This window comes from Symphalangus syndactylus, chromosome 6 (genome assembly GCF_028878055.3).
Source record: "Symphalangus syndactylus isolate Jambi chromosome 6, NHGRI_mSymSyn1-v2.1_pri, whole genome shotgun sequence".
In the NCBI taxonomy this organism is placed as follows: Eukaryota; Metazoa; Chordata; class Mammalia; order Primates; family Hylobatidae; genus Symphalangus; species Symphalangus syndactylus.
In genome coordinates this window covers 87,096,186-87,123,509 of record NC_072428.2, presented here as the reverse complement: position 1 = coordinate 87,123,509, position 27,324 = coordinate 87,096,186, and the positions used below count along the sequence as shown (strand labels likewise).

The window sequence follows — 27,324 nt, the reverse complement described above, 5'->3', positions numbered from 1 at the left end:
GGATGTTTTTGCACAATCTGTCTAATCTTTCCCGTCAGGTGTTTTAGCATACAACTAAACCCCAGAGGGAAAGAAAAAATTCCTTTTGACTCACTCCATAATTCTTGTTTGACCCATATTTTCTGCTAGTTCAAGCAGAAATCTGCTGAGAAGCTTACAAAAAATCTTTGAAAAGCTCTTTAGGGACAATTTTGTCACTCTTGATAGAAATGCCTACAGATGGACCCGCAGCCTTTTTTAATGGAGCCACAAACATTGCCTAACGCCTCACTGGGCTTGCACAGTGGGAAGGCTTCCTTTTGTTGGGTTAAATCAACAACCTTTAGAAAGGAGGACCATGTAGGTAGAGAGTATAAATGGAATTCTGCCATCATTTCTAGCTACCTCTAATCATTTGTAAGAACTTGAGATAAGTCATAAATAATAAATGACTGTTCTTATTAAAATTAGGAGAGTTTGGTTTTAAAGGAGAAAATGTATTCAAAAATTATAACTCGAAAAGTCACAAGACAATGTTACATTTGTCGGTTCTGAAAATTTCTAGCTGTGTGTTCTTACACCAGGCAGCCTACCCCTCTGACTCTGTGATTGCTCACCCATAAAAAAACAGGGATAAGAATATTGAAATGACTACCTCATCCACTTAATGTGATGAGAAATGGATGACAAAACACTCTGTACAACATGAAGAACTATTGAAATGCAGAGTATTATTTTCAGAATGCAGATGGGATTATACGAACTCCATTGTGAGGTTTGAAATGGGACACTTTTATCCGAACACTTATGATTATTACTAATACTTCTTCAGTTAGTGAACAGGAACTTGCAGGTTCTTTTTATATGTTTGTATCTCTGCCTAGTTTTTCTCTCTGCACTTTAAACAAATTATACTGCATTTTATATAAATTTAACACTGTAGTATGTTTGCTATGAAGTGTCTGGAAATATACATGGATCAATTATATTGGTACATTTATAATAGCAGAAAAATTATACTTTAGAAAACAAGGTTTTTATTTATCATCTATTAGAACAAAATTAAACATGAAAGCATGATGTGTTATCTAGTTTTCCTTTCAATTATGATTTTAATGAAGAGTGACTTCTAAGTCAATCACAAGACTAAATGTATGAGAATATCTATTAGAGCACTATTCAAAAAAAGGGATTAAAAACACTTTAATATAAATTTTAAGGACTGTGTCTAGGAAGAAAATCATATAAAATGTCATATAGAAACACTTAAGTCACAATAATTAAAAATAAGGTGTGAAATAAGGGAAGTGTTTGATTACTGTGACATTTATAATTAAAAGAATATTTAAAGTAAGAACGTGAATAACATGAAGAAATCAACTGAACTTATTTGATGGAAGAAAATAAGGTGAGAGGTGGAATTTTAAAAATGAAAGTTTTAGTAAGGCTAACAAGAAAAAAGAAATTGTGCTTTGATGATAATCTATAAACTGGGCTGAGTAACACATATTCAGAATTATCCTAATGTTTAAGCTGATTGTTTCCTTAATTACCTAATTTAGGAAACACCTCAGTGGTTTACCTCTGTAATGCGACATATATCTTACATTGCCACCACATATATAATTAATAGGGAGAAGGACATACGAAATGTTTTTAATTTTATGAGAATAAAAAGAATGCAATAGGAAAGTATAAGGCTTGATTTTAATTTTGTGCCAAATATAGACTCATAAAATCAAATATTTTAGGGCTGAGAGGTACTTAAGGGGGCAAATACTACTATCCTATTTTAAAAAAACATTATTTTAATATGTGCTTTTAAATTAAATTTGAAGATAATTATATAATCACCCTAGCTTCATTCCTTGTCACTGGCAGTGGCACTCTTTCTTGGGGGAAAATTCTAGCAATGTTGGGGTCAGGTTACAGATGGATGTAAATTTGCTTTCCTTTCTGAACAGAGCTATGAGTTCAAGGTTAGCCACTGCTCCAAAGCAAGAGCTCATGAAATTTACCTTCCTCTATCCAGGAACCTGAGAAGATTGCAAAGTAGATTAGACGTGGGAGAGAGAAATAGCAGAAGTGTTGCCTAGGGCAGCCCAATCCCATTATTTATTTACATTTTAATGTAATCTCTGATGCTTTTATTTGGTGACAATTTTCCATCTATCTTATAGTGTTTCCAAGATGGAACTTTGTCCTGCTCTCAAATGTCCAATCATTACAGCTGTCACTAGCAATGAGGCAGTAATTAAAATCTATTGCAACAAAATCAAATGAGAAAACAAAACTGACACATTCATTTTAAGCTGCATCATATAACAATGGCTCAGAACCCAGTAGTTTATGAATGAAATAAAGATACTTTATTTATTACACAGGCACTTGGAGATTCACATGCCCAACACATCTGATACACTTAACAACTACGGAAACACGAGTGGAAAATGTCTGTTTGTAGGATCAAGAGAGAACTTTCACCATGTAAAGGTAAATGAGTGCATTAACAATTTTTCCTTTACTTTCCTCTAAGAATTTTCAAAATCCACTAAATTTTTAAAAGTTACACTTGAAATAATAGGCAACAAAAACTGATCCACATTCCAACTGGTAGGCTAACTTGAACTGTGAGCAATTTAAACTTTTATCACAATGAAACATATTTATAGTCATGCTTGAACAGATTAGGTTAGTAGCATGCATTCCATTCTGCAATATGAATATTGTTAATCTATTTCCCAACAAAAGTCAAAAGATGCCCAGTGCATAGAAAAATACAAATCACTGTAGTCAATATATTACGGGACTGATCTTGGGACTTACATGGTGATGATGAAGTCCTGAAATGCCATGCCCACAAAAGCACATTAAAAAGTGGATAAACATATTTTATAAGACAATCTCTAAAAATTAAAGATGAGAGCTTTAAATTTGGGGATGTTCTTGCTGTGTGCTTTGAACAGGGCCTTTCTGCTCACCTCCTTCTGGCTTGACTGGTCCATCAGACATCACCTTCCTGAGGGCTAGCTGGCTTTGGTCTTGGTTGCCATTGGCTGGTGGAGGCAGATTATCAGACTGAGTTCTTTGAATGGGGAGGACTCCTGCTATGCTGTGTCTGTGCTGCTTCCTGCCATGATTAGACTGACCGCTTTTATGTGCTGCTGTGGCAGTGTGGGTGAAATGGAAACCCAGAGTATGTATCCTCAGATGGAACCAGCTTAAATGTTATTCATGCAAACAGAAGTGCTCTTTTGCTCTATTTAAATACGTTGTGTTTTCAAACGCCAAAATGACACCACATGCACAGCACTAAAGGGGTTTAAAACTGGCTGTTTCTTTGAAAATGATGGCTAGGGAGATGGAGAGAACAATGATCTATCTCCTTTGCTTGGCTAATGCCTTTTAGAAGTAACAGGGTACCTGCATTTGTGAAATATTTGCACATATTAAGTTTTTATATAATTATATCAATTGACTGAATTTTCACAAATGAAATGAAAATACAGCAGTTAAGATAGGTCAATTGTTATACTTTGATTGACTTACAGCTACCAGACATAGCATATCTTGATTTCCAATGGTTAGAAAAAACATCTGTAAAATCTGTCATCACATACAAAGTGTGATCCAACAGAATGGACCCAATTGTGCTCCTCAGTGAGGTTGCATTGCCTCATTACATATGCTTATACATATATTAATTTAATGTAGTTTTTTGGGAATGTAAGAAATAAGATTTTCTTCACAGATTTTTCAGAAGGCTACAAATTTTTGCACATGGAAAGCTACCATATTTCACAAGCAAAATTTGTTAGTGTTTTAAAGCACTGTCTTGAAATGGCTTTTCCTCCAAGGTTCTAGAAGTTGACTGTCCGTTGCATTATCTTCTGCCTAGACTTTTTGAGTGTTTTCAGATACAAGAATCTAATTGCGAATCTGCTCTAAATACTTATGTGTGTGCACTTTTTTTTTTGGTATAAGGCCTGGAAAACTGACAGCCACTTGTGCTTATAATTTCTGTATTCTAAAAGATAAATTTAAGCGCAAACAAAAAGGACACACAACATTGCTTTGCCTCCAAACATCACAGACACTGTATCAAATGCTATGAGCCAGGTTGGATGGATGGTGGAAACAAAGGAGAAACAGCCAGTTTTATTTCAGTCTATGTAAATAAAAAAAATCTAAATAAGAAAGAGCGTATTAATGTACTGATATCGTTCTTACACAGACAAAGGGACAGAGAACAGGGTGAGCAGAGGGTGTTGAAAACTGAAAGCAAACAGGAAAGGACAGCAGGAAAGAAAGGCAACAGATGAACATTAAGCTGCCATGCTGAGGAATTTATTTGCGTCTTTTACTTGGTTGAATGCGGAGTTGTTGCACGGCAGCTTCGGCAGCAGCTATGGCAGCCCCTGCATCTTCCAGGTGGGTCTGAGTGACGCTGGTTTTGCTTTGACTGCGAGATGGTCCATGAGAACGGAGATGGCCTTCTGATGATGATTTTGAGCTACCAGGACTACTATGGGATTTCTCAATGGTGGGAACCTGCATGTCTGGTCACAAAAGGGTAAAACATGAGTTAACGTTGTTCCAGCATTCCTCCTGTCAAGCTTGGTCTACACATAATTTGAAACTGCCTAAAATTTATGTTAATTCTGAGTCTTATATGATTGATTTATGCAACTGGTCATCATACAGAATGGTGATTAAACATCTGGGAAGCAATTTGGGGGAGGAAAGGCAAAAGGATGATAGCAATGAGAAGAGAGAAATTTGAAAAAAGAAATACATTCTGACTAGCTTCATATGTTAAATATGTTAACTTTTAGTTTCACCAAGCACCTCTGCTAATTCCAGTAGAGGTCAGGTAGGAGATGGTACACAGGAGGAGTTTTAAGCAAAAACAGGATGAAGGATGTGAGTCACTAGGACATATTAAATGTGGAGATTGTAGAATCATGCCTCAAACCATTGTAGAGAATGTATGGATCACATATTTCCTAAGGCAGTCATAGAAAGAGATCTTTATACTAATGATCTTGCAGAATGTTAGCAAGATAGAGTTGAGATGGCTAAGTGGAACCCATAAATGTTCTATAAAACTCATTCATAAATAATCTACAGCACTCATAGTCAGCGGTTTATGATATCAACTCAGTGGCCTACTGGACATGGACTCACTTTCTCATCTCCTAGAACACTTGCATTTATGATTCAGAGAATCTCACGTACAAAGAACCACTTTTCAATTTGATGGACTTTCCTAGAAAAGGTGACAAGTAAGTAATACTCAACTGCAATATACAAATTATATTTAATACTTATAAATAGTTCAGTATATCTAGGTAAGGTACCACATGTTTTATCCCACAGAGGCAGTAACTCAGTTTATGATGAGGATTAATGCTGTGTTGTAGGACAGTTGGTAATGAACCTCTCAAAGGAAAAGCTCATTTGAACGAGAGTGCTGTACATATTTGCATATTGCCACACCCAATGTATGGCACTGTTATTTAAAAAATAATAATAATTATTAAAAAATTAGCTTGAGTCCAACATTTAGGAAAGACTTAAGTAAATTTCAGCATACCAATTGTTTTGATGACGGGGAAAATATTCTTTGTATGATAAATAAAAAGTAGCATGCAAAATTATATTTATTGGGTAAGACAATATTTATGGACAACCAGAGATTCAAACAATTAGAAGGATTATAACTTAATGGTAATGATGATTATGTCTAGTCAATGAACTGGTAGGGATTTTTATATTACCTTTATGAAATACCCAAATGCATTTTCTGAAATCATGTTATCATGGATTTTGAGGTGGAATAGACCAAATAGCTCATATAGTCCCACCTCCTCCATTTTACATGTTGAAAAATGGACAGTTAGAGAAGTGAAGATTACAAAGTCCTACACCTAAGTATGGGTGATGATCTGAGAATAAAGCCCATTTCTCCTGATTCCATATCCATCACTCTTTGCATGACATTATATTAAGTATTTTCCAGTCGTGTCTAATCTATTAATATATGTTAAATGTACAAACATTCACACTAAGAAGATACAGACTGAACAAATACACACAAAACTTTTCTACTTAAAAAAAATATTTCCTACCCTTTGATGGGTCAGGGAAGATACCATGGCTTCTGCTTTTGATAACAGATGGCTTTGGGGACTGCTGGCTGCTCTGACTGGAATGAGACTTGCCATGATCAATGCTTTCAGTCTGTTCTTTGAGAGGATACCACCTTGGAGTGTTATCGAGGTGAGATGTGCTAGATAAATCAATCAATACCTGAAAAAAAGTGTAACACATCAGTGAAATTTAGGGACTAAAATATAATTGATTCATTACTTTTTCTATGTTCTAAAATTTATTCAAGGATATAAACCAAAGAATACAGTATAACTTTTGAGGATGATGATTCTTTCTTCCTCATTTTTCTTCAACAATGATACTGGAAACAATGTCTTTTACATACCAGATGCTTAACAAATGTTTGCTTGAACTGAACTGCATAAAATTTTTGACTATTAACTAAATTATTTGGATATAATGTTAAAAGATAGGGTCACAAGTCCATCTGTTCACAAAATAAAACTTCTTATTGTTGTAAGAACTCATTCTAATCTTACACGGTGAAACCCCGTCTCTGCTAAAAATACAACAACAAAATATTAGCTGGGCGTGGTGGCAGGCGCCGGTAGTCCCAGCTACGTGGGAGGCTGAGGCAGGAGAATGGCGTGAACCCAGAAGGTGGAGCTTGCAGTGAGCTGAGATCGCGCCACTGCACTCCAGCCTGGGCGACAGAGCGAGACTCCATCTCAAAAACAAAAAAACAAAAAAACAACAAAAAAAAAAACCTCATAACTTATTCTAATCTTAAACTGGACTAGCAACCTTGAAAAATGTTTGATTTTAGTCACAAAAGGGACAAAATGGAAAAGAATGAGTAAGTTGCAATTACAAACTTATTTATTCTATTTTAAAACACACTTTAGTTCACATTTGAAATAGGGATATGACTACCACATTTTGTTATGGTTTAATTGGCAATTTTTTTTTTCTTAGTACATTGCTGCATTTTACAGTTGCTAACATCTTAGATATGATGAGCTGAAAAGAAATGAAAACCACACCAATGGATATATGCTTTAGGCTCATATAAACATAAGACCATAAATTAGAAGGACTTCAGTAAGTCACTGTTTTGAAATGAGACATAAAGTCAGACATAATACTAATCTAGAGTACTCCTGCCTAAGATCAAGATTAGCCCAAGTGGCTAGAGCTGGATGGAGCTGGAAGTTAAGGGTCAAATGCTCCGGTTTTGGTGAAAAGAGATGTGCAGTCTTAAGAACCAAAGAAGGCCTCATTATCACCTTGATTACACAAAAGGATATCATATTTCGTAGGTTTTAGATTTTTTTAGATTATTTTTAACATTAATTCATAACTTCCCCCCTAAGCAGAACACTAAACAATGTGTATGTGTGTATATATATTATATATACTATATAAAATACGTATAGTGTACATACATTGTATATATAATGTGTATATATACATTATATATACACTGTAGACATACAATTGTATATATTGTATAGTATATATTATACATTGTATATAGACATATATACATTGTAGGTATATACACATTATATATACAATATATAAAATATATGTATATACAATGTATAATACATGTATATATACAACATATAAAATATATGTATATACAATGTATAATATATGTATATATACAACATATAATGTATAATGTGCATATATATACACAATGTGTACATATCTACATTATACATATAATATTCCTATATATAAACAATATGTGTATATATTATGTTTATATATATAAACAATGTATATATACCTATAAACAATGTATAGACATAATAGATTAAAAATCATAAGATCTGTTCACACTACCAATTTCATGATTAGGTTATTTGTTTATTTTTAAATTTTTACAAGTACATAGTAAGTGTGTGTATTTATGGGGTATATGAGATATTCTGATACAGGCATACAATTAGGTTATTTTGATTCCTTGATGTCAATGTAAAAATTGTTTTTATTGTTTTCTCCTACTTGTAGTTTTGCTTCTTAAAATGTTTTCAGTGATTTTTCTCAGAATACTTGATTATAAATAACAATACAGTATGTCACGTCAAATCAGTTAAAGAACCTGTAAATGCATTTTTAAAAGTCCAGGCCATTTTATAATATAATAAATTTGTTACTTCAAATCTCATTTGGACTCACAGTATGATTACATATCTTCCTATTGAAACAAAATTTCATCTTAGAAATTAATTATAAAGTACATCAAGTGATAGAAAACCATTTCTTGAGTTGGTATTAATCTACTCAAAAGAGTAAATCAGGAAATAAATTCTATCTGCCAAAAGATTTTTTTCAGAAATGGCTATCTTATAAACAAGAAATATGCTTTGCATCGTGCTTTAATTGGTGGTTTACCATAGCAGCAAATAAGGGAAAGGAAGTCAGAGGCTTACCTCCCCAAGGAAGTCGTTGGATGAAAATCTATCATAATCCCAAACTGTCACCTCCAGTGTTTTCTTCTTGAGCTATATCGTTCAAATAGAAATCTAATTAAACCTATCTTTCCATCATACATTTTCATTACACACATACAATAGACATTTTTTTCCTTAAACTCCTTCTATTTATGTGAAAATACTTAAAATTTTATCAAAAACTATATAGTTTAAATATTAAATATTATGTAAAATTTGAATGATTTTGCACTCTAAACTAGTGTTTGATCATGTGGAACATTATTATTTTGTGAATAAAATGGTCATTCTTACTTATCTATTGTATCCCCACCTCATTTTCAAAAATAGAAATCAGAATTTATAAATACTCTAAATATAAGAAATTCATAGATTGCAAAAACGTCTAGTATTATCTAGATGAAGTATCGGATTAAATGTTTCAGCAATTACCAAAAAACTTAGTAGCATTGCCTTATTTCTGCAGGTGAGTTTATTTTAAATTCACAAACCCAGATTATAATTTATATCCAGCTTCATCTTTGTAATCAAATTAATCTACTAGAAGACAAATTAAGAATCTCATTTTGAAAGACAGTTCACTTGTAAATTGGTTTATATGGGAACTGTCTTTATAGTCTTCTCTCTGAATTCAACCTTATACATTTCAGTTATTGTCTGTTACTCAAGCAAAGATATAAAAATGCAGATTTTCAGAAATATAATAATGTAATTTTGCCTACAGTTACTCATCTGTGGTGATAATCCTTTATACTAGTCATCATTTTTCCTTCTTCTGTAGAGTTTAGCACCACAATGCCAGATTCTTAGGAGGCCTCAATTTAGCAAAGAGATGAGATCCTAAAATATTGTCTAGTGGAGTAATACAGTTCTATGCACTGAATCTTATTTTTTTTTGTGTATTGTGTATGAAAGTCAAAATATAGCCAGTTGGAAAATATATTTCTCTCTCAAATTTGATAAATGTGGCTTAGTCTATTAAAAATTTTAAATTCTGAAATAATCAATGGAAAATATTCCACTAGTTTTCTTATTTTATTTGTTTATGTTTTGGCTGCTTTGTCAAAATGTGCACATTTACTTTCACCCTATGCTTAAACGTCACTCATTTTTTTCCATTGGCTACATTTCTTACATGTATTTTACTCAACTTTTTTTGTTTGATTGGCAAAATGTATATAGATCCCAATTTTTGAATAATTGTGTTATCACTGTACTTATATTAGCCTAATTCTGTCACCTAGAAATAATCTTTACATACCTGTTCCATGGAAATACTTTTATAAATTACTGTTTGATTCCACTCAGGATTAAGACTTTTCTGGACATATTTAGTCCTTCTCTTGTACTCAGCACTGAATCGGGAGAAAAGAAAGAGTTATCTTGATTATTCACCTTAGTTGATGACTTCACAGTTAAACTAAAGGACATGCAGACTATTCAAGATATTTTATTTCAAATCACTATATAATTATCTCATCATCCTCATGTCTTAAACCTTAGTTTAAGTTGAATGCACAGTGACAATTTAAAAATATGTTGGATGCTTGTAGTTTTCTTTGCCCTAATGATTTTTTTTTAAAGAAATGCTTGTAGGTGTTCTAACTATACTATAATTTCAGAAATCTTACTCTTTCCTGAACGTAGGAGATAATTATATGAACTAAATGATAACATCAATGTTATTGCCCCATAAACAATAATTTGGTGTTTAACTTTACTATAGTTTTGTACATATGGAAAAGCAAAACTAAAACATTGTAATGAGTGTACTGAGAAAAAGATGAAGAATGGCTGTTGCTGTGGCTCACATTCCATAAACACTTGTTACTGACATCTAAAGTATATTCCAACACTCTTGGTAAAGTATATTTAATGCAGTTATAAAGCAATTTTAATTAAATATAAATTTTTGGTTTATGTCAATATGTTAGTTTATAATTGATGAACCAAATAAAAATCTTTCCTCAATTATTAGAACTTGGGACATTTGCATTAATCCTTGACTTTTCATTTCCTCTGAGCACCAATTAGAAGCTTATATGCTACACATTTAAAAACAATTTATTTTCAAAGCCTATCCTAATTAAGTCTGGCAGAACATCTATAGCTGGCACCAACCTGCTGATGGGGTTGAAATTAGATTACTGTTACTTGCTATTAACAAATGGTGCCCACACAGACAAGGCCTTTCTCTCTCACTGCTTTTTTCTGAATTTTCTGCCTAAGCTTATGTCTCACATTCTAAATAATACTTCATCTCTGGTGGGCACTAGAGTCCTGTAAACCAACCTGTCTGTCTGGGGGTCTTGACATGTGTCTGGACTTCACAAATTGCCTTTCCCTAAAAGGGGGCTGGACCCTGACTCTTGTAGTCTGTAGTTCTATTCCAAACTATAGCCAGACTAACGCTTGCTACATTCCTGGTCTCAAGTATTGCCATATCCTGGATTCCTAGAAAATTTCCCCAGCCACTAATTTACCTATACATTCTAGAGAAAGCTATTGAGGATCAAACTCCAGCTCACCACTCACTTTTAAAGATGGGCCTGCAGGAAAATACTTTCCCTGTATCTCTGATTTTATTTTCTTACCAGTCAGATACAAGGGAAATAATTCTCAACACTGACTGCATAATGGGATCACCTGAGTTCCGGTGGTGGGAGGTGGGTCAGTCAACCCTCCATCCTCTTCCCTCTTACCCCTGCTTACTCCCTGAAGGAAAGTCTGATTTAATTAGTCTGGGATGAGGCTTGAATATTAGGATTTTTGTAGGCTCCCAGGTGAATCTAATGCGTAGCGAAGATTAAGAAGCACCGAGTTGGTGTTTCAAAACACTTCACAAGTCAGCCATTGTGAGCTGAATCCAACTGAAGAAATAAAGCAGCATTCCTCCCACTTCAACCTATTTGAATGTACACAATTAAGTGCAGAATTTGACAGTTGTCACTCAAGATAAATTACAAAGAATTTTAGGGAAATATACAGACAATGATTTAAAAAAAGAGGAGCTCTCATAGACTGTGGATAGGAAGTTTCCATATATACTTTTTAGATAAATTTGTCAATATCTAGTGAAGTTTAAGTTTATATACCCAAACATCCAAATATTCCATTTCCACTAATTCCACTTCTACCATAGAGAAATTCTCCTGTGAACAAGAAATGTGTTCAAGAACATTAATTGCAACATTATTTCAATAGTAAGCCAATAGAAGAACGAATAAATACATTGTGATATATTCATTTCAATGAAATAGTAAGTGGCACTGAAAATCAATTAAATTTTAAAAGCCTCCATATATCAAGATAGATACATCTTGAAAAAAGTTTTGATCAAAAACTTAATATAGTATGGTATAATGGTATAAAGATAAAATCATGTGAAATAAGATTACACATTATATATACATGTATATATGACATACATGTATATTAATATCATAAGAAAACTTTTAAATTATGAATATTAAATTCAATTTAGTGAGTTTTTTTAATGGATAGGGAAGTGATTTCAGAGGGCTTCAGGGTATCATCTTTTAAAACATCTAAAACAAATACAGCAAAATCTTAAGATTTGACAAAATTGTATAGCAAGCACACAGGTATTTGTTAGGGTATTTTCTATAATTTTTAGTAAACTTGAAATATTTTATAATGAAAAATTCAAAAATTTTTAGTAAGATACGTTGCTTTAAATTTAGTTTTGGATTCTTTTTTTGATGGTGACATAGAACTAATGACTTAATTTGATGGTGATAGAATTAGTGTCTACAAAAAAGTGTCTACATAGAAATAACACATAGAAATTAATACGTAGAGTTAATAACTTTAATTTGATAGTGACATAGAAAGAATTAGTGACTACTTTTAAGTTAATAGTAAACTTGGATTGCTACTTTAGAATCATGGCTATTCTCATAGGTGAATATACATAGGAAACAAACACATGGTAGTATGAGTTTTAAAGCCTCTGTTTTGGACCTACTTATCAAGGTGGTGGGTTATGGAAACCAAATTAAGATTTATAATATACTGAACAGTAATAAAATTATGTTTTTTAAGTTCTAAAAAATATACAATTTGTTTAACAAGATGAGAATTAATATCAAATGCAAACCCATGTACTATCACTAAAATTCTGGGTCTGCCAATATATACTAAAATAGTCTGCAGTAGTATTAAGATATCTTTGAAGGGATTTATCAGTCACTACCTTTTCTTAATCCATCCATGTGAATAATTGTTATTCAAATTTTTCAAATCCACATTTAGCCTTTTTTTCACTTATACACCTAGCAAAAATTATTGAATGCCAACTTTGTATCAGGAATTGTACATCTCTAAAAAACCCTTAATTGTATTGACATATGAGTATATATTTAATTCATGCATGAAAAGCATTTTTAAAAGTAAGCATATTAAAATCATAACTAACATTTATTAAATGCCTACTTTTTCCTCTGGTAAAATTCTAAGTGCTTTTTGTGTGTTAACTCATGTAATACTCATATTAACCCCATTATACAGGTGTTACTTCTTATTCCATTTTATAGGTGAGAAAACTTGAAGCTCAGAAAAATTAAGGCATATTGTCAAAGTTGCATAGTTATTAACTTGTAGGACCACGATCCAAACATAGGTAATTTGATCTCTTGCTTTTAAATAAATGTTATCTGAACTCAATTGATTAGGCCCATCATAAAATGTGATATCCGTCTATTTTCTTAATTGCAGGCTTCACTACCTGAAGTATCTAGTTTGTCTTCTTTATAATCTAAAATTCTCCATCTCAATTTAAATATATAATTTTTATGCATATAATATAAATTATGTATAATGTGTGTAGACACACATTATAAACATCATGAACAAGTTTAGGCCTTCTTTAGAGTTGCCTAGGGAAGTTCTGAATGGTACATCCTAAGTGAGTGTTGTGGAACAATTAGGCCTACTTATTACAAATACTGATGTTTGACCAGATACATTTAGAAATAACCTAAACTGATTGGACAAAAGTTATAATGTTCATTTTAATAGAGTATCTTAATCATAGTAATGAGTTTGATTCTCCAATTCTCTCCAGACCTAAAACATCCATTGCCTTTAGAATTAATGAAAGTAAAAACAGCTTGCTCCTAAACACCAATGAAGCCTTTGCAGTATTTTTTGCCCTTGCATTTCCTGACATGCAGAGCTGGTTACACAAAGCCATTCTTCAATAACACTTGTTTTATAACTACCATGCTCTGATAATATCATACACAATTTCAATGAACTGTGTTGCCACCTAACACAATTTAAAAATGAAACCCTGTCTCTACTAAAAATACAAAAAAAAATTAGCCGGGCGTGGTGGCGCGGGCGCCTGTAGTCCCAGCTACATGGAGAGGCTGAGGCAGGAGAATGGCGCGAACCTGGGAGGCGGAGCTTGCAGTGAGCCGAGATTGCGCCACTGCACTCCAGCCTGGGCGACAGAGCGAGACTCCGTCTCAAAAAAAAAAAAAAAAAAAAAAAAAAAAAAATGTACACAAAACAGTCATATCTAAATCTGTGGACTTACAAGTCGAAGGTAGGCAGGTAAACAGGGGTATTCTTAAATGTGAGCATAAAGTCGGGCTGAGAAATAAGTGGATTTCATCCTCCCTTTCCTTTCTTGTCTAGTAAACACACTATATTCTCTTGTGGGAAGATTACATTAATGATTTAACATTAGGACAATTAGGACAATTATATCTAATAATTAAAGAAGTTTATTAATAAGGGAAAATAAAAAGGTCAATACACAAAGATGGGACATGGTGCTTATCAAAAAATATCTAAAACTTCACCCTCTTGAAGTTTTGCCTTGTTTGTTGGTTTGTTTATTTATTTTTTGAGATGGAGTCTTGCTCTGTTGCTCAGGCTGGAGTGCAGTGCAATCTTGACTCACTGTAAGCTCCGCCTCCTGGGTTCACGCCATTCTCTTGTCTCAGCCTCCTGAGTAGCTGGGACTACAGGCACCCACCACCACGCCCAGCTAATTTTTTTTTGTATTTTTAGTAGAGACGGGGTTTCACCGTGTTAGCCAGGATGGTCTTAATCTCCTGACCCCATGATCCGCCCTCCTTGGGCTCCCAAAGTGCTGGTGGTTTATTTTTTAATTTGTTTTTATTGGTCATTTTGTCATGCGTAGGTATATATACTTTAAAGGCTGTCTGAAAAAATTTTTGAAATTCAATTATTCTACTCAAGACCAGCAGGAAAACAGTTTCCATGTATATATTTTTTAATTTCAAAAGAAAAACTGAGAAAAAATAATGAAATTTGAAGGCTTCTTTGGTGTATCTACTTTTATAAAATTTTCTAAAACATTGAAAGTATTCATTTTTAATGTTTTATCTGGTTTTCCTTTACTAAACTTACTATACATACACACACACACACACACACACACGTTTTTCAAAATTACTCCTCTGAGATTATTTCTCTTAATTTAGAAAAGTACAACCTGCATCCCATTTTGTAAGATCTGTTTAATAGTGCAATGGTGTGCTTATTGTCTATCATTTTATTTTCCTCTTTGCTCTCTGATGGCAGAGACTATGGCTACATTGTCAATTGTAACCCCTGCACCTGGCACAGTGTCTGACACATAGTCTGTGCTAAGTAAATGTTCAGTGATCCTTAGAACATGCTTGTATTTTTTTTTTCCTTTAAAACCTACTGAAGTAAAATAAATTTTGGACAGCATATTGTAAATACACACAACACCTGTACCTGCCTTCCATAGGTCCCAGAGGAAATAGTTTGATAGGCTACCAATACTGTTTAGAGAAAGGTCCAGTCAGGAATTGGGCTTCCAGGTATAATGATAGCTAAAAATAATTATATTCATAACAAAATCTCAGTAATGAGAAAATATTTTCACTTTGCTCAACAGTGTGATGAGAGAAAACCAGAACGAGGCCCTTCATATATGCTCATTTCCATTTCTTAATTATCCAACAGCAAGTATTGAGTTCATGCACGGCCCAGACCTTTTCCTTGTCATTCTCTCACCTTATCTTGCCTGACATTTTGCCCTTCAGAGTTTGAGTATATTGATCAGAGGGTGGGAAAAAAAAAATAAAGGAGACAAGGAAACCAAATCAGTGTACTTTTTAGCTAGTTAACAGGACTTTTTTTTTTTAATTTAAGAATGAAAGATGTATTACATTTTATTATTAAAGAAAAGTTGTTTAATTTTCTATATAGTATTTTTAAATAATTTAGTATAATTCAGTAGCTCAAGCATTCTGCACCTTTTTGTTGCAGAGATAACCAACCATTGGTTACATAAAATGTATGATACACATTGCTAGCAATAACAATAACAACTACCATTGATTGAAAGCTTATTATGTTCCAGACATTATGCTTATCACTTTTGATGTATTTATTTCATGTATTTCACAGAAGGCCTGGGAAGGGAGCTGTTATTATTCCTATTTTGCAGAAGAGAAAATAGTTTTAGAGAAATCTTACAGCTTCTAAGTGACAGGGCTAAAATTCAAATGCAAGTTCTTAAGGACCTCACAAATTGGCTTCCATAGTCTAACTTACAATGTCAGTACCTTGTCAACATAATTCCCTCTTACACTGACAATTCTCAAAGACATGGTGAAAGTGATTTCTAGATGAAAGACATAAGAAAGTAACTTCTAGAACTTTTAAATAGTTATCTAAGATATGCTATTATTTATAATTTATAAAATATTCTCTCTTTTCTAAGTTAAATACAATCTCTATCATTTTGATAATTTTCCCCAAGTTTCAATATATAAAAGATAGGGAGATTCTGAATAATGTGATTAATAATGTCTGTTCTAAAAATAACACTATTTCTTAGAAACAAAACTAATTTTGCGTATCAGCCTGAGAGACCTGGATTGTGTTCTGTGATGAGAGAACCAGCCATAACAAGGAATCTATCACAGTGTCAATTACATTGTTTGCCATAATTATGTGGCTGTAAAGAAACAAAAAGTTTCTGGGCAATAGCAAGGCTTTGGTAACTAATCCTATTGTTTGAAATATTTACGAATTTATGCTTTTAAAAATCAGAAACAGCCTCATTTGGGAAACAGCTCATTAGTGGTAAATATGTGAAATTTTAAGTCATAGACAAAAATGAATGCTATACCATTAATAATCTGGGTGGGATTAAAATCCTCATCACCCTGTTGCTACAGACCATACATGATTTGCCTTCCCAACTAAATGACACATTTAATTTATAATGCAATGAGAGATGTGCAAAATAATGCTTTTGGCTATGTACTAAGAATTGCCTTAGTTGACAGTGTAATGATGCAACTTGTTATGAGCTGTATTAGAAAACACTCCTACTATTGGGAACAAAGGAAGATTATCTTATTGCTAATATACTAGAGCAAGCCAATTATGGCATCCTACATTGCATAGCAGAAATTTTGTGGGGCAGAAGTTATAAAGGAATGAAAATGTTTCAACATTAGGTTCATGTGAGGGACCAAGTTCAAACATCTATTATCTTCTTTTTTTTTTGAGGCTGGAGTGCAGTGGTGCGATCTCGGCTCACTGCAAGCTCCACATCCCAGGCTCATGCTATTTTCCTGCCTCAGCCTCCCGAGTAGCTGGGACTATATGTGCACGCCACCATGCCTGGCTAATTTTTTGTATTTTTAGTAGAGACGGGGTTTCACTGTGTTAGCCAGGATGGTCTCGATCTCCTGACCTCGTGATCCGCCCACCTCGGCCTCCCAAAGTCCTGGGATTACAGGCGTGAGCCACCGCACCCAATGGGATAAACACCTGCACTGGACATCCAGAAGACCCATTAACTACTTTTGAAAAATGACTATAGATATTTTTATTTTAATAGAAGACTCGAGAACTTAAATCGTGATTACTATGTGAGAAGCTAAATGAGTTTTAGTGAATAGATTATAAATGAGACTTTAGTTATGTCTAATTTCATGGTAATAATATTCATTGTTTCTATGTTTTTAATATTTTCTACTTTTCTGTGTTCTATTGCACACATCTGCTAAAGCTATTTAGAAATATGCTCAGAACAATTTGTTGTAGTGCTGATTCAATAGATACAAACATGTAGAAAAATATGTTACAGTCCATGTTGAAGTGCCAGTGAATGTACATAAAAATGCAAAAAGTATAATTCAAGACATAACAGCATAGCTTGACACTGAAAGAGAAACAACTCTACCTTGCATTCTGGACAACCATGACTTGACTGCATTGATTCCAAGAGCGAGAGTGAAGGGGTAAAACAGGAAAGTAGAAAAGACAGGAAGAAAATAGTTAGGAAGAGAAATAAGAAAGAAAATATGAAAATAATAACTAGAGGAGCTATCCCATAACATATAAATGACATGAGGCAGAAAATACTAGAACTACAGTGAAAATAATACCTTGCAAGTGTAATACATCCCAAGGCCTTTGCTTGTCTAATAATTAGGAGTGTAATTGAAAGAAAGACCCAGGAATTGAATAGGAGTAGCTTATTAGCTGCCTTTGAGCCAAACCTCACCAAGCAGGGATGTTTTATTTGACAAATCGCATGAGGATAGCTTTAGGTGGGGCATTGGAGAATGCCCATGGTGGGAACCATGGGCATTCTCCATTTCACCATGGTTCCCACCATTTCTTGTTGCTTACCCCAGAATGGACTGACAGATTCATGTTACCTGCCTGTCCTTCCTGGTTCTTTAAATTTGTAACACTCTAATTGACACGTATCCTGTAATAAATAAAAGATAGATACTCCCATATTGTGTAAAAGATGATATTCCAGGATATCATTAGAGAATATAGAATATAAACAACAATGCTTTATTTTCATTCTTTCATTTGCAAATGCTAATTACAGACAAATCCTTGGCAGCGATTTCCCCTTGTATCATAATATTGTCATAAATAACACTGAAGGTCTAATGACTCAAATCAAAGGCAGAATAAAGTTATCAGTTTGTTGTTGTTGTTAGACTTTAAAAGATATTGCCAAATTATAGTTACAACTACTATATATAGATATAAATGAATTAACATAAAACAAAAACTACCTTTTCCTGCACTATGTGACTATTGGTCATAAAATTACTATATAAAATTACTGGTTTTTCAAAATGTTCAGTAAAGTAAAACTAGAGCAACCATACCAACAATTCCAAGTTTTTAAAATAAAATTATTGAGAAGGATGCAATTAAAAGCTGTGAACTAACTTTGATATAGCACCTGGCAATTTAAAAACTCTTTTCTGAGTATTATCTAATTTGGTTCTCCTGACAAGTTAAAAATGATGATTCTGCCTACTTTGGCTCTCAGGGTTGACAAGAATACTGAATCTCAAAGAAACTGGTGATCTGCCTTTGGTGATATAAATACTAAGCAGCAGATTCAAGTGCAGTGTATAGCTCTAATTTGAATCCTGTTTAAACAAACCAACTATGGTAAAAGAATACACTTCATATAATTATAATGCTTTTAAATTTGCCACAGATTATTTTATGTCCTAGAAAATAGTCTATTTTGGTGAACACTCCATGTGTACTTGAAGGGAATATGTAATTTGCTATTGATGGGTAGTATATTCTGTAAGTATCAATTAGATCATCAAACCAACTAGGAAAATATTATGAGACAACCAAAGAATTATTTGAAAAATTTAAAATTGTGCTTATACAAGGTATTAAGGCTATTTTTAAATGAGTTTTATTTTTCAGAAATATATACTAAAATATTTGCAGAAATAATTATAATAGCTGGGATTTACTTCAAAATAATCTGGATTAAGGGAGTGTACGAGGAAAAATGAAACATGATTGGTCACTAAGTGATAACTGTTGAGGCTGAGTGATGGGTACATGGTGGGTCAAATTATTCCTTCTACTTGTGTACCACAATGGAAAATTTCCAAATTAAAAGGAAAATTCAAATCTCACTCCACAAATTAAAAGGAAAATGAATAAAAAATAAAACCAGTTTCTTTAAATTACCAACTCAAAGTTCTTTTTATTTTACCTCCATTTGTTGATCCTATGTTTCCATTTTGCTAATTTGGCTGATATGAATTGTTCAAGTGAAGGATAATAATTTGCAGGGTTCAAATCAGTGCTTTGAAACCATCCTTGAATACTGACTTATATACCAGAACACAGCAATTTGCATTATGTGAAAGTTAAATATCTTCAAAGAACACTTGCTTATATCAACAATTTATAAATCACACAAGAGATTCAAAGAGATATTTTTTATTTATTTACCAAAGTCAATACTTCAAATATCACTTTGTGTTATTTTATAATTTTTAAATCAGTGATTTGGAAATATGCATATAAGTAAGGATACATCAGGAAGCCACTTAATCAACACTAACGTATTGGAAAATACACATGTCCTATAAAAATAAACAGTAACTTGTAAGTCCTTGAATATCGATTTCTCAGATAAATTTGGAAAGGTAAGCCAATTCTTTAACTTTGACACAAATAATTCCTTAAATGATTACATAGTAAATCTGATAGTTCATCACAGGAGTGGTTTCCAGAATTGAAAGGCTGATTTGCTCTCTTGGAGGCTGGTTTCATTATGATCACTGTCCTTCTAGAACCCTGTAAGGCTTAATTACAAGTTTTTAATTCCACCTTATCTACTAATTGGAAATAAATAAATATGACGTGTGGAGGAAAGTAAGGAAAAGATAATAAAGTCAATTAAAATGAGGTGTTGAAATTAAAGAGTAGAAAACACTGTACTATTGTTTTAAAACATGAGATGAAATACTTCATTTTACTTACCCTCTCCCTGGAAGAAGGTACACTTTCACAAAAGGGTCAGAATAACCATTGTTGTCTCGAGGAACAAGATTTCTTGCTTGGAGAATATGTATTATGAGATTTCCAAGATCATAGTTAATTTGAAGCTTTAGGAGACAGAAAAATATTCCATAAGTTTTTAAAAGCATGTTATACATTATCATTCAATATTTGCTGTTTTTTTAAGAAAATTCTTATAAGAAGCATCAACTTTCATTTTCATTTTATTTGAAACCAAACAGACCAGTTAATGTCTAATTTAATTGAGAGCTCCCAGGCATATTTTAATTCCCAGCAAACATGCTGCTCATTCTTTCCACGGTGAAAAGACCTGGCCTGTTTAAAGTTTATTTAGAAGGAAAATCATATGGTAGAAGGCTGGTTATAATTTTTAATTAAATTGCTACTCTTAGGAAAATAGTAAATGTTGTTAATGTTTATTAACAACAATTCCTAGAATTTTGAAAAGAAATTAACTAATTGGTAAATTATTATAAAGTATTATTTGCATTTTGCCAAATAATTAGCAGCGGGGTGGAACTGTTATTTAAAGATAAAGCTGTCGGCACTGAAATGTAAAAATATTTAAGAATGCACAGATTATTACCTCTTTTTTATATTACATTATCTGATATTAAACCTATAGATACCTTTCAGTACCAGCTTTCCTAATAGAGTGAGATACTAGAATAATCTTTTTTTCTTTTAATTTTAGAAGCTGAAAAAAGAAGAGGCATTGCTTTATAGATGCTTATTGGCTGCTGCACAATTGTGGCTGAATACTGAAAGACATAATTCAAACAAATATTTGAGAAAACTGCATAATTCAATATAATTGAGTTAAGCATTTTTTTCTTTTACAATTGAAAGACTCTTTTGGCATTATTTAGAATAAACCTTAATTCTGTTTGTTACTTTTGTTTATTAAATAGTAGAGGGGAAGGGATCCATATTTCAAAGGGCAAGTCCATACAGAAAAATACTAACTTTTAAAATAATCCATATAAAACAGATCTGCTGCATTTATATTTAAAATAGGATAACTCGGATGAGTCATACTTTCCTGTAAAACTTCATAATGAAAATAAATCCTCATTTTAGCATAATTTTGATCTTATTATGTTTCCTGTCAGAAAATACATATTCAATTGCTTATCTCCATCCAGAAAAGACTAGAGTCCCTGACCATAATAAAAGCACAGTGAAAAAGAAAGCAAAGTACCATTAAAGAAGAGGAGAAAGGGGAAGTTTAGAACTGTATGCCATCATGCAGCAACTGTATGCTATAATCTGGTACTGAAATACAGAATATAAAATAACCTGTAATTAATACCACTGAAATTTCAAACAGCTTCCTGATCTTTAGTTAAGGAGAAACACTTCCCCATTCTCTCCTTTCTCTGCCAGGCTTAGAATCCACTTTGAAGTGATGAAGCACCCAAACCATTTCTTATTGAAATGAAAACTTGCAGGCCACCCGAAGAGCATGCTTTTCAAAATTTGCTCTGTATGGCCTTAGGGAACATCTAGAGTTGCTCAGGGTGAGCTTTGAGAGAGAATGGGATGCCCCAGCAATCTTCAATCACAGTGACTCCAGTGCTGATAGATTCGTGGTTTGGTTGTCTATACAAGGTTTCATTTGAAATAAGTCTTTGCTAAAATAAAATAATAATAATAATAATAATAAATTGAAATCACTGCCTTAAGAAAATATCCCCCAAATTAAGAAGGAATAATAGTAGGGTAAATTTCAACTACAGAATTACATCTTACTCCTTAAGGGAAAGCAAAATAAAATTAGAACAAATAACAATAATAAAAACAAAAAACACAGTCCAAAAGAAATACTAGTCCAAGGACAGAAGTTTAAAAAAAGTAGGAAAGAGAAAGAAGGCTATTAAGAATCAGAAATTCTAGCATTTTCTTTGCTGCTTGTGAAATGAAGAAAGATCAAGTCAGGGAAAAACAGGCTTTCTGGAAGTTGGAAATAGCAGAGAAACAGCCAGATCTGGAGTACAGAGGTCATCAGGGTAATACAGTTAGTTTGTTCTTACTAATGTGTCAACCTTCTGCACATTTTCTCCATTTCCACGCTCACACTCCACTGTTGCTTTGTAGTGGGTTCACTTAATTGATTTCTTTGCCTCGATGTCCTCCCCTTTATAATATTTCTTGTAGGTAACTGCCATATGAATTTTTATTACACATTCTTTTCAAATAGTCTCTCTCTTATTCCAAAATAGAGATCGTGGTATATTACATAGTGGCTAACATTCCTAGGATTGTGTTCAAGGTTCTTTTTAATTTAGTCTTAACCTATTTCTCAAAGCTGATTCTTCAACCATAACTCTCGGACAACAATACCTTTAATTGTACTGTTTCTTCTCCTAGGAACATAATCTCCCTTTCTTTATGCTTATCTTCAAATTAATTCAAGTTTCTGTTATCCTTAGTGAAGTCTTTTGTGAAAATTTCCTCTAGAATGTATTAGAGATGCAGCTAAGACCCTCTTTCATCTGAAACCTACTATTTTCAATTAGTTACTATTTTATAGTATTAATTCTTTCTATATGCTATTTCTTATTTACTCTAAATTACTTTTTGGTATCACCTAAGGTGCAGGTTTTAAAGTTTTATTTTTACTATGACCCACAATCAGGAATATATGAATATCGAAACACACAGAGAGAATTTAAAAAGATGATTATCTTTTTATTTTTATAGATTTTTCTTTATTTTTATTTTATTTTCCTGATGAAAATTAATTAAATTAATTTTATAAGTTACAAAGCAGTTATGACTCATGCTATGAAAAATACTTCTCTACAAGAACTATTCAGCAATTTTTAAAGCAATTTTTGATTAAAAGAAGAAAAAAACCCAGTAGACTCATGAAACTCTTAAAGAGGAAATTTCCAGGAGAATCTGTCATGTTTAAAATACATTCGACAAATATAAACTAACTGAGGCACAAAACATGTTGACACTGCTAAGATATCAGGCAGATTTCAAAGCATAGAAATACATAGCTACGACTGGACTTCATAAAACATATATTTGTATTAATATACTATTCTATAAAATTGCATTTTTCCTTTTCAGTTCTGTATATATTACAGAATAAGAAAAATCCTAAGTGTGTTTACAATTTCAACAAACCAGTGGCAAAACAACCAAAAAAGGCTATATAATGGTGACTTTTTAAAAAACTTCATACCTGAATTTCTCCCGTAATTGGATGAGAGACAACCTTTGTTGCATCGGTAGGCTGTAATATTAAAGAACATATATTACATTAATAGATACATTTTTCACATAATTTATCATTTCTGCTTCCTTCTGAAATTAGTTTCTATTTGGTCAGAGCAACTGCTTGGAAAATATATTTTATCCATTTGGCTGCTTCAGAATAATGGTGTCTACTTACGGTTCTCAACACACATTTAATTTTACAGATGCATAAATCTATTTTTCATTTTGGTAAGCCTGCTTTGAAGCTGTAATTTTATACCAGCAGTATTTTCAATTACTTAAGAAAATGAACACTTTGGGTTCAAAGCACTTAATTAAAGTATTTACAAGTTTTAAAGATCTATACAGTAATGTTTAAAATACACTCAACAAGTAAAAGATTAGTTTAACACAAGAACTGCCAAGGAGCACAGAAGGTAGAAAAGTCCTTCTTTTACTTCTTTGCTGAATGCTCAGCACCTCACTGCTCCCTTCCAGAGTGAATCACCCACTCAATCACTTTCCCTATAAAAATTCCAAAGAAATTCCAAAGAAATTTTTATAGAACTGTAAAACAATCCTAAAATTCATTTACAGCCACAAAAGATCCTAACAGCCAAAACAATTTTGAGCTAAAAGAACAAAGCCAGAGGAATTATGCTAGTTGATTTCAAAATCTACTACAAAGCTATAGTAATCAAAGCAGAATGGTATGGCATAAAAGCAGACAGACATATGGAATGGAACACAGTAGATAACCCCCAAATAAACACATTCATTTACAGTCAATTGACTTTCAGCAAAGATGTTAAGAACACATAATGGGCAAAGGTCTCTCTAATAAATGGTACCAGGAAAACTGGACATCCACATGCAGAGGAATAAAATTAGATCCTTCTCTCACACCATATACAAGAATCATCTCAAAATAGATTAAAGATTTAAATATAAGACCTGAAAATTTAAAATTATTAGAGAGAAATATAAGGGAAAACTCTATGACATTGGTCTGAGTAAAGATTTTTTGGAGATGACTCCAAAAGCACAGGCAACAAAAGCAAAAATAAAAAATAGAAGTACAACAAACTAAAAAGCTTTTGCATAGCCAATCAGCTTCTGCTGATGGTTTCAATCAATAGAGTGAAGAGAACCTATAGAATGTGAGAAAATATGTGCAAACCATACATCTGACAGGGTGTTAATATCCAAAATATACACGAAAGTCAAACAACTCAACAGTAGGAAAACAAATAACCTGAATTAAAAATGGGCAGAGATTTGCAATAGACATTTCTCAGAAGAAGACATACAAAGGACTAAGAGGTATATAAAAAATCAAAATCATTAATCATCAGAGAAATACAAATTAAAACCACAATGAGATATCAACTCACCCCAGTCAAAATGGCTGTTATCCAAAAGAAAAAAGATAGTGAGTGATGGTGAGAATGTGGAGAAAGGGAACCCTTGCACACTGTTGGTGGGAATGTAAATTGATATATCCATAATGGTAAACAGTATAAAGGATCCTCAAAAAAATTAAAAATAGAGCTACCATATAATCCAGCAATCTCACTGCTGAGCATATATCCAAAGGAAACGAGATCAGTATGTCAGAGATGCCAACACTCTCAGGTTCATTGCAGCATTATTCACAATAGCCAAGATATGTACCAACCTAAGTGTCTATCAATTAATGATTAGGTAATGAAAATGTGTTACATATACACAACAGAATACTATTTAGCCTTAAAAAACAAGAAAGTCCTGTCATTTGTAACAAGATGGATAAACCTGAAGGACATTATGTTAAGTGGAATAATTCATGCACAGAGAGATAAATGCCACATTATCTCACTCATATGTGGAATCTAACAAAGTTGAACTTATAGAAGCATACAGAAGAATGGTAGTTACCGGGGCTAAGAGAAAAGGAAGGATTGGAATGATGGTCAAAGGGTACAAACTTCTCTTAGGAGGAAGTTAAAAGCTCTGTTATACAACATGGTGACTACGGTTAATAGTAAATGTATTATATTCTTCAAAATTGTGAAGAGAGTAGATTAAAAAGAATTTTTTTTAAGCCAAATACTTCAGAGGAATGAAGAGTAGATTCCAAGTGTTTGGACCACAAAAAATAAGTGAGGTAATCCGTGTTAATTAGCTCAATGTAGCCATTCCACAACGAATTCATGTTTTCTTTTTTGGAGACAGAGTCTCACTCTGTCCCCAAGGCTAGAGTGCAGTGGTGTGATCTCTGCTCACTGCAACTCCGCCTCCCATGTTCAAGTGATTCTCCCACCTCAGCCTCCCGAGTAGCTGGGACTACAGGCATGTGCCACCACACCTGGCTAATTTTTGTATTTTTTGGTAGAGATGGGGTTTCACTGTGTTGGTTAGGGTGGTCTCAAACTCCTGGTCTCAAGTGCTCTGCCTGCCGTGGCCTCCCAAAATGCTGGGATTACAGGCATGAGCCACCATGCCCGGCCACAATGTATACATATTTTAAAACAACATGCTGTACAGTATAAACATATACAAGTTTTGCTAATTAAAAATAATTTAAAATTTAAAAATCTAAGCAATATTGCATGAGATGGTTAATTGCTTAATTTAAAAAGAAGTTGTCTTCAAATATGTTCAAATTATATTTTTATAACAGAAACATCTACAAAACAGAATTTAGTATTAATTATGTTGGTATTTTAGTTGGCTAGTTTATGAATTATTTTTAAATGATTATCAAAATAGAGCCTCTATAAGGTCATTATTCAAAATTAGCACATAATTGCTTGTGGTAAAATGTAGTTGTGTTAAAATTTATTTTAAAATTCAGTCTAACTGCCCTTGAAATTACTTTATTTATGAAGCTTTTCTATATTTAGTTTCAAACAAATCATTTTATGATGCAATGATTAGGGTCAACCTACTTTTGTTGTTTGCTTCTGAATAAAAGGATTCTTTTTTTGGTGACATCTGCTGTATTTTTATAGTTAAAAAACAAACTTTATTTTTTATGTCTGGCCACTTGACCTATGCATATATAGCCTGTCCTTCCCATATATCTCACCACATAAAGACAAACCTTTATTCATGTTTAAACAAAAGGACACCTTTTTCCCATGTATTTATCAACTACAGGGATAGTTTTTCTTAAGAATCAAATCTATGAGGGAAATTATAAATTGTCTATATTTCTTCTGCTTTTTATAAGGTTAAAAAATAATTTTATGTTTTTTTAAATTCCCCGGTACTTTGAAACAATAGCATTAGAAGCATTTGTATCAAATGAAGATTTGCATCAATAAAAAAATTTCTGAATATGGAATTGAGGATAAAGTTCAAAGTGCTGATAACATGTTACCGGTTTTCCTTGTTTGTTACTGTCTTAAATTTTCTTTATCACTGTGTCCTTTTTACTTTTTACTTAATTATAAAATCTAATGTAATATGTACCTTTTGTTCCAAAAAGATGCAAAGCTAATATTCTATATACATATCTCAGATTCATGCAACAACAAAGAGAACCAGAAAATATAAAGTATCAGAGACATGTTTCAAGTTCCTCATAACTACTGAAATATTTAAAAGATGTAGAAATACATCATCTTGACACATCTTGATCAGTTTTGTACTCAGAAGAGAAAAAATGTTTCTTGTTTTGATAGATCATCTGGAAATGAGAAATCATAAGAAA

General features: G+C 32.8%; 1 protein-coding gene across 6 annotated transcripts in view; it reads right to left on the bottom strand.

Moving 5' to 3' along the window:
- Positions 1 to 27,324, bottom strand: part of PCLO (piccolo presynaptic cytomatrix protein) — a 404,883-nt gene that overhangs the window by 59,188 nt on the left and 318,371 nt on the right. For 3 of the 6 annotated variants that reach the window (XM_055283384.2, XM_055283387.2, XM_055283388.2), the window contains exons 14-21: positions 23,614 to 23,664; positions 20,379 to 20,503; positions 17,788 to 17,814; positions 9,820 to 9,913; positions 8,538 to 8,609; positions 6,111 to 6,291; positions 4,344 to 4,538; positions 2,961 to 3,143 (exon numbers count right to left, since the gene is read on the bottom strand). In XM_055283384.2, coding sequence (XP_055139359.1) covers positions 2,961 to 3,143; positions 4,344 to 4,538; positions 6,111 to 6,291; positions 8,538 to 8,609; positions 9,820 to 9,913; positions 17,788 to 17,814; positions 20,379 to 20,503; positions 23,614 to 23,664 — 928 coding nt within the window. The other 3 variants (XM_055283385.2, XM_055283386.2, XM_055283390.2) reach the window with 3 other exon arrangements.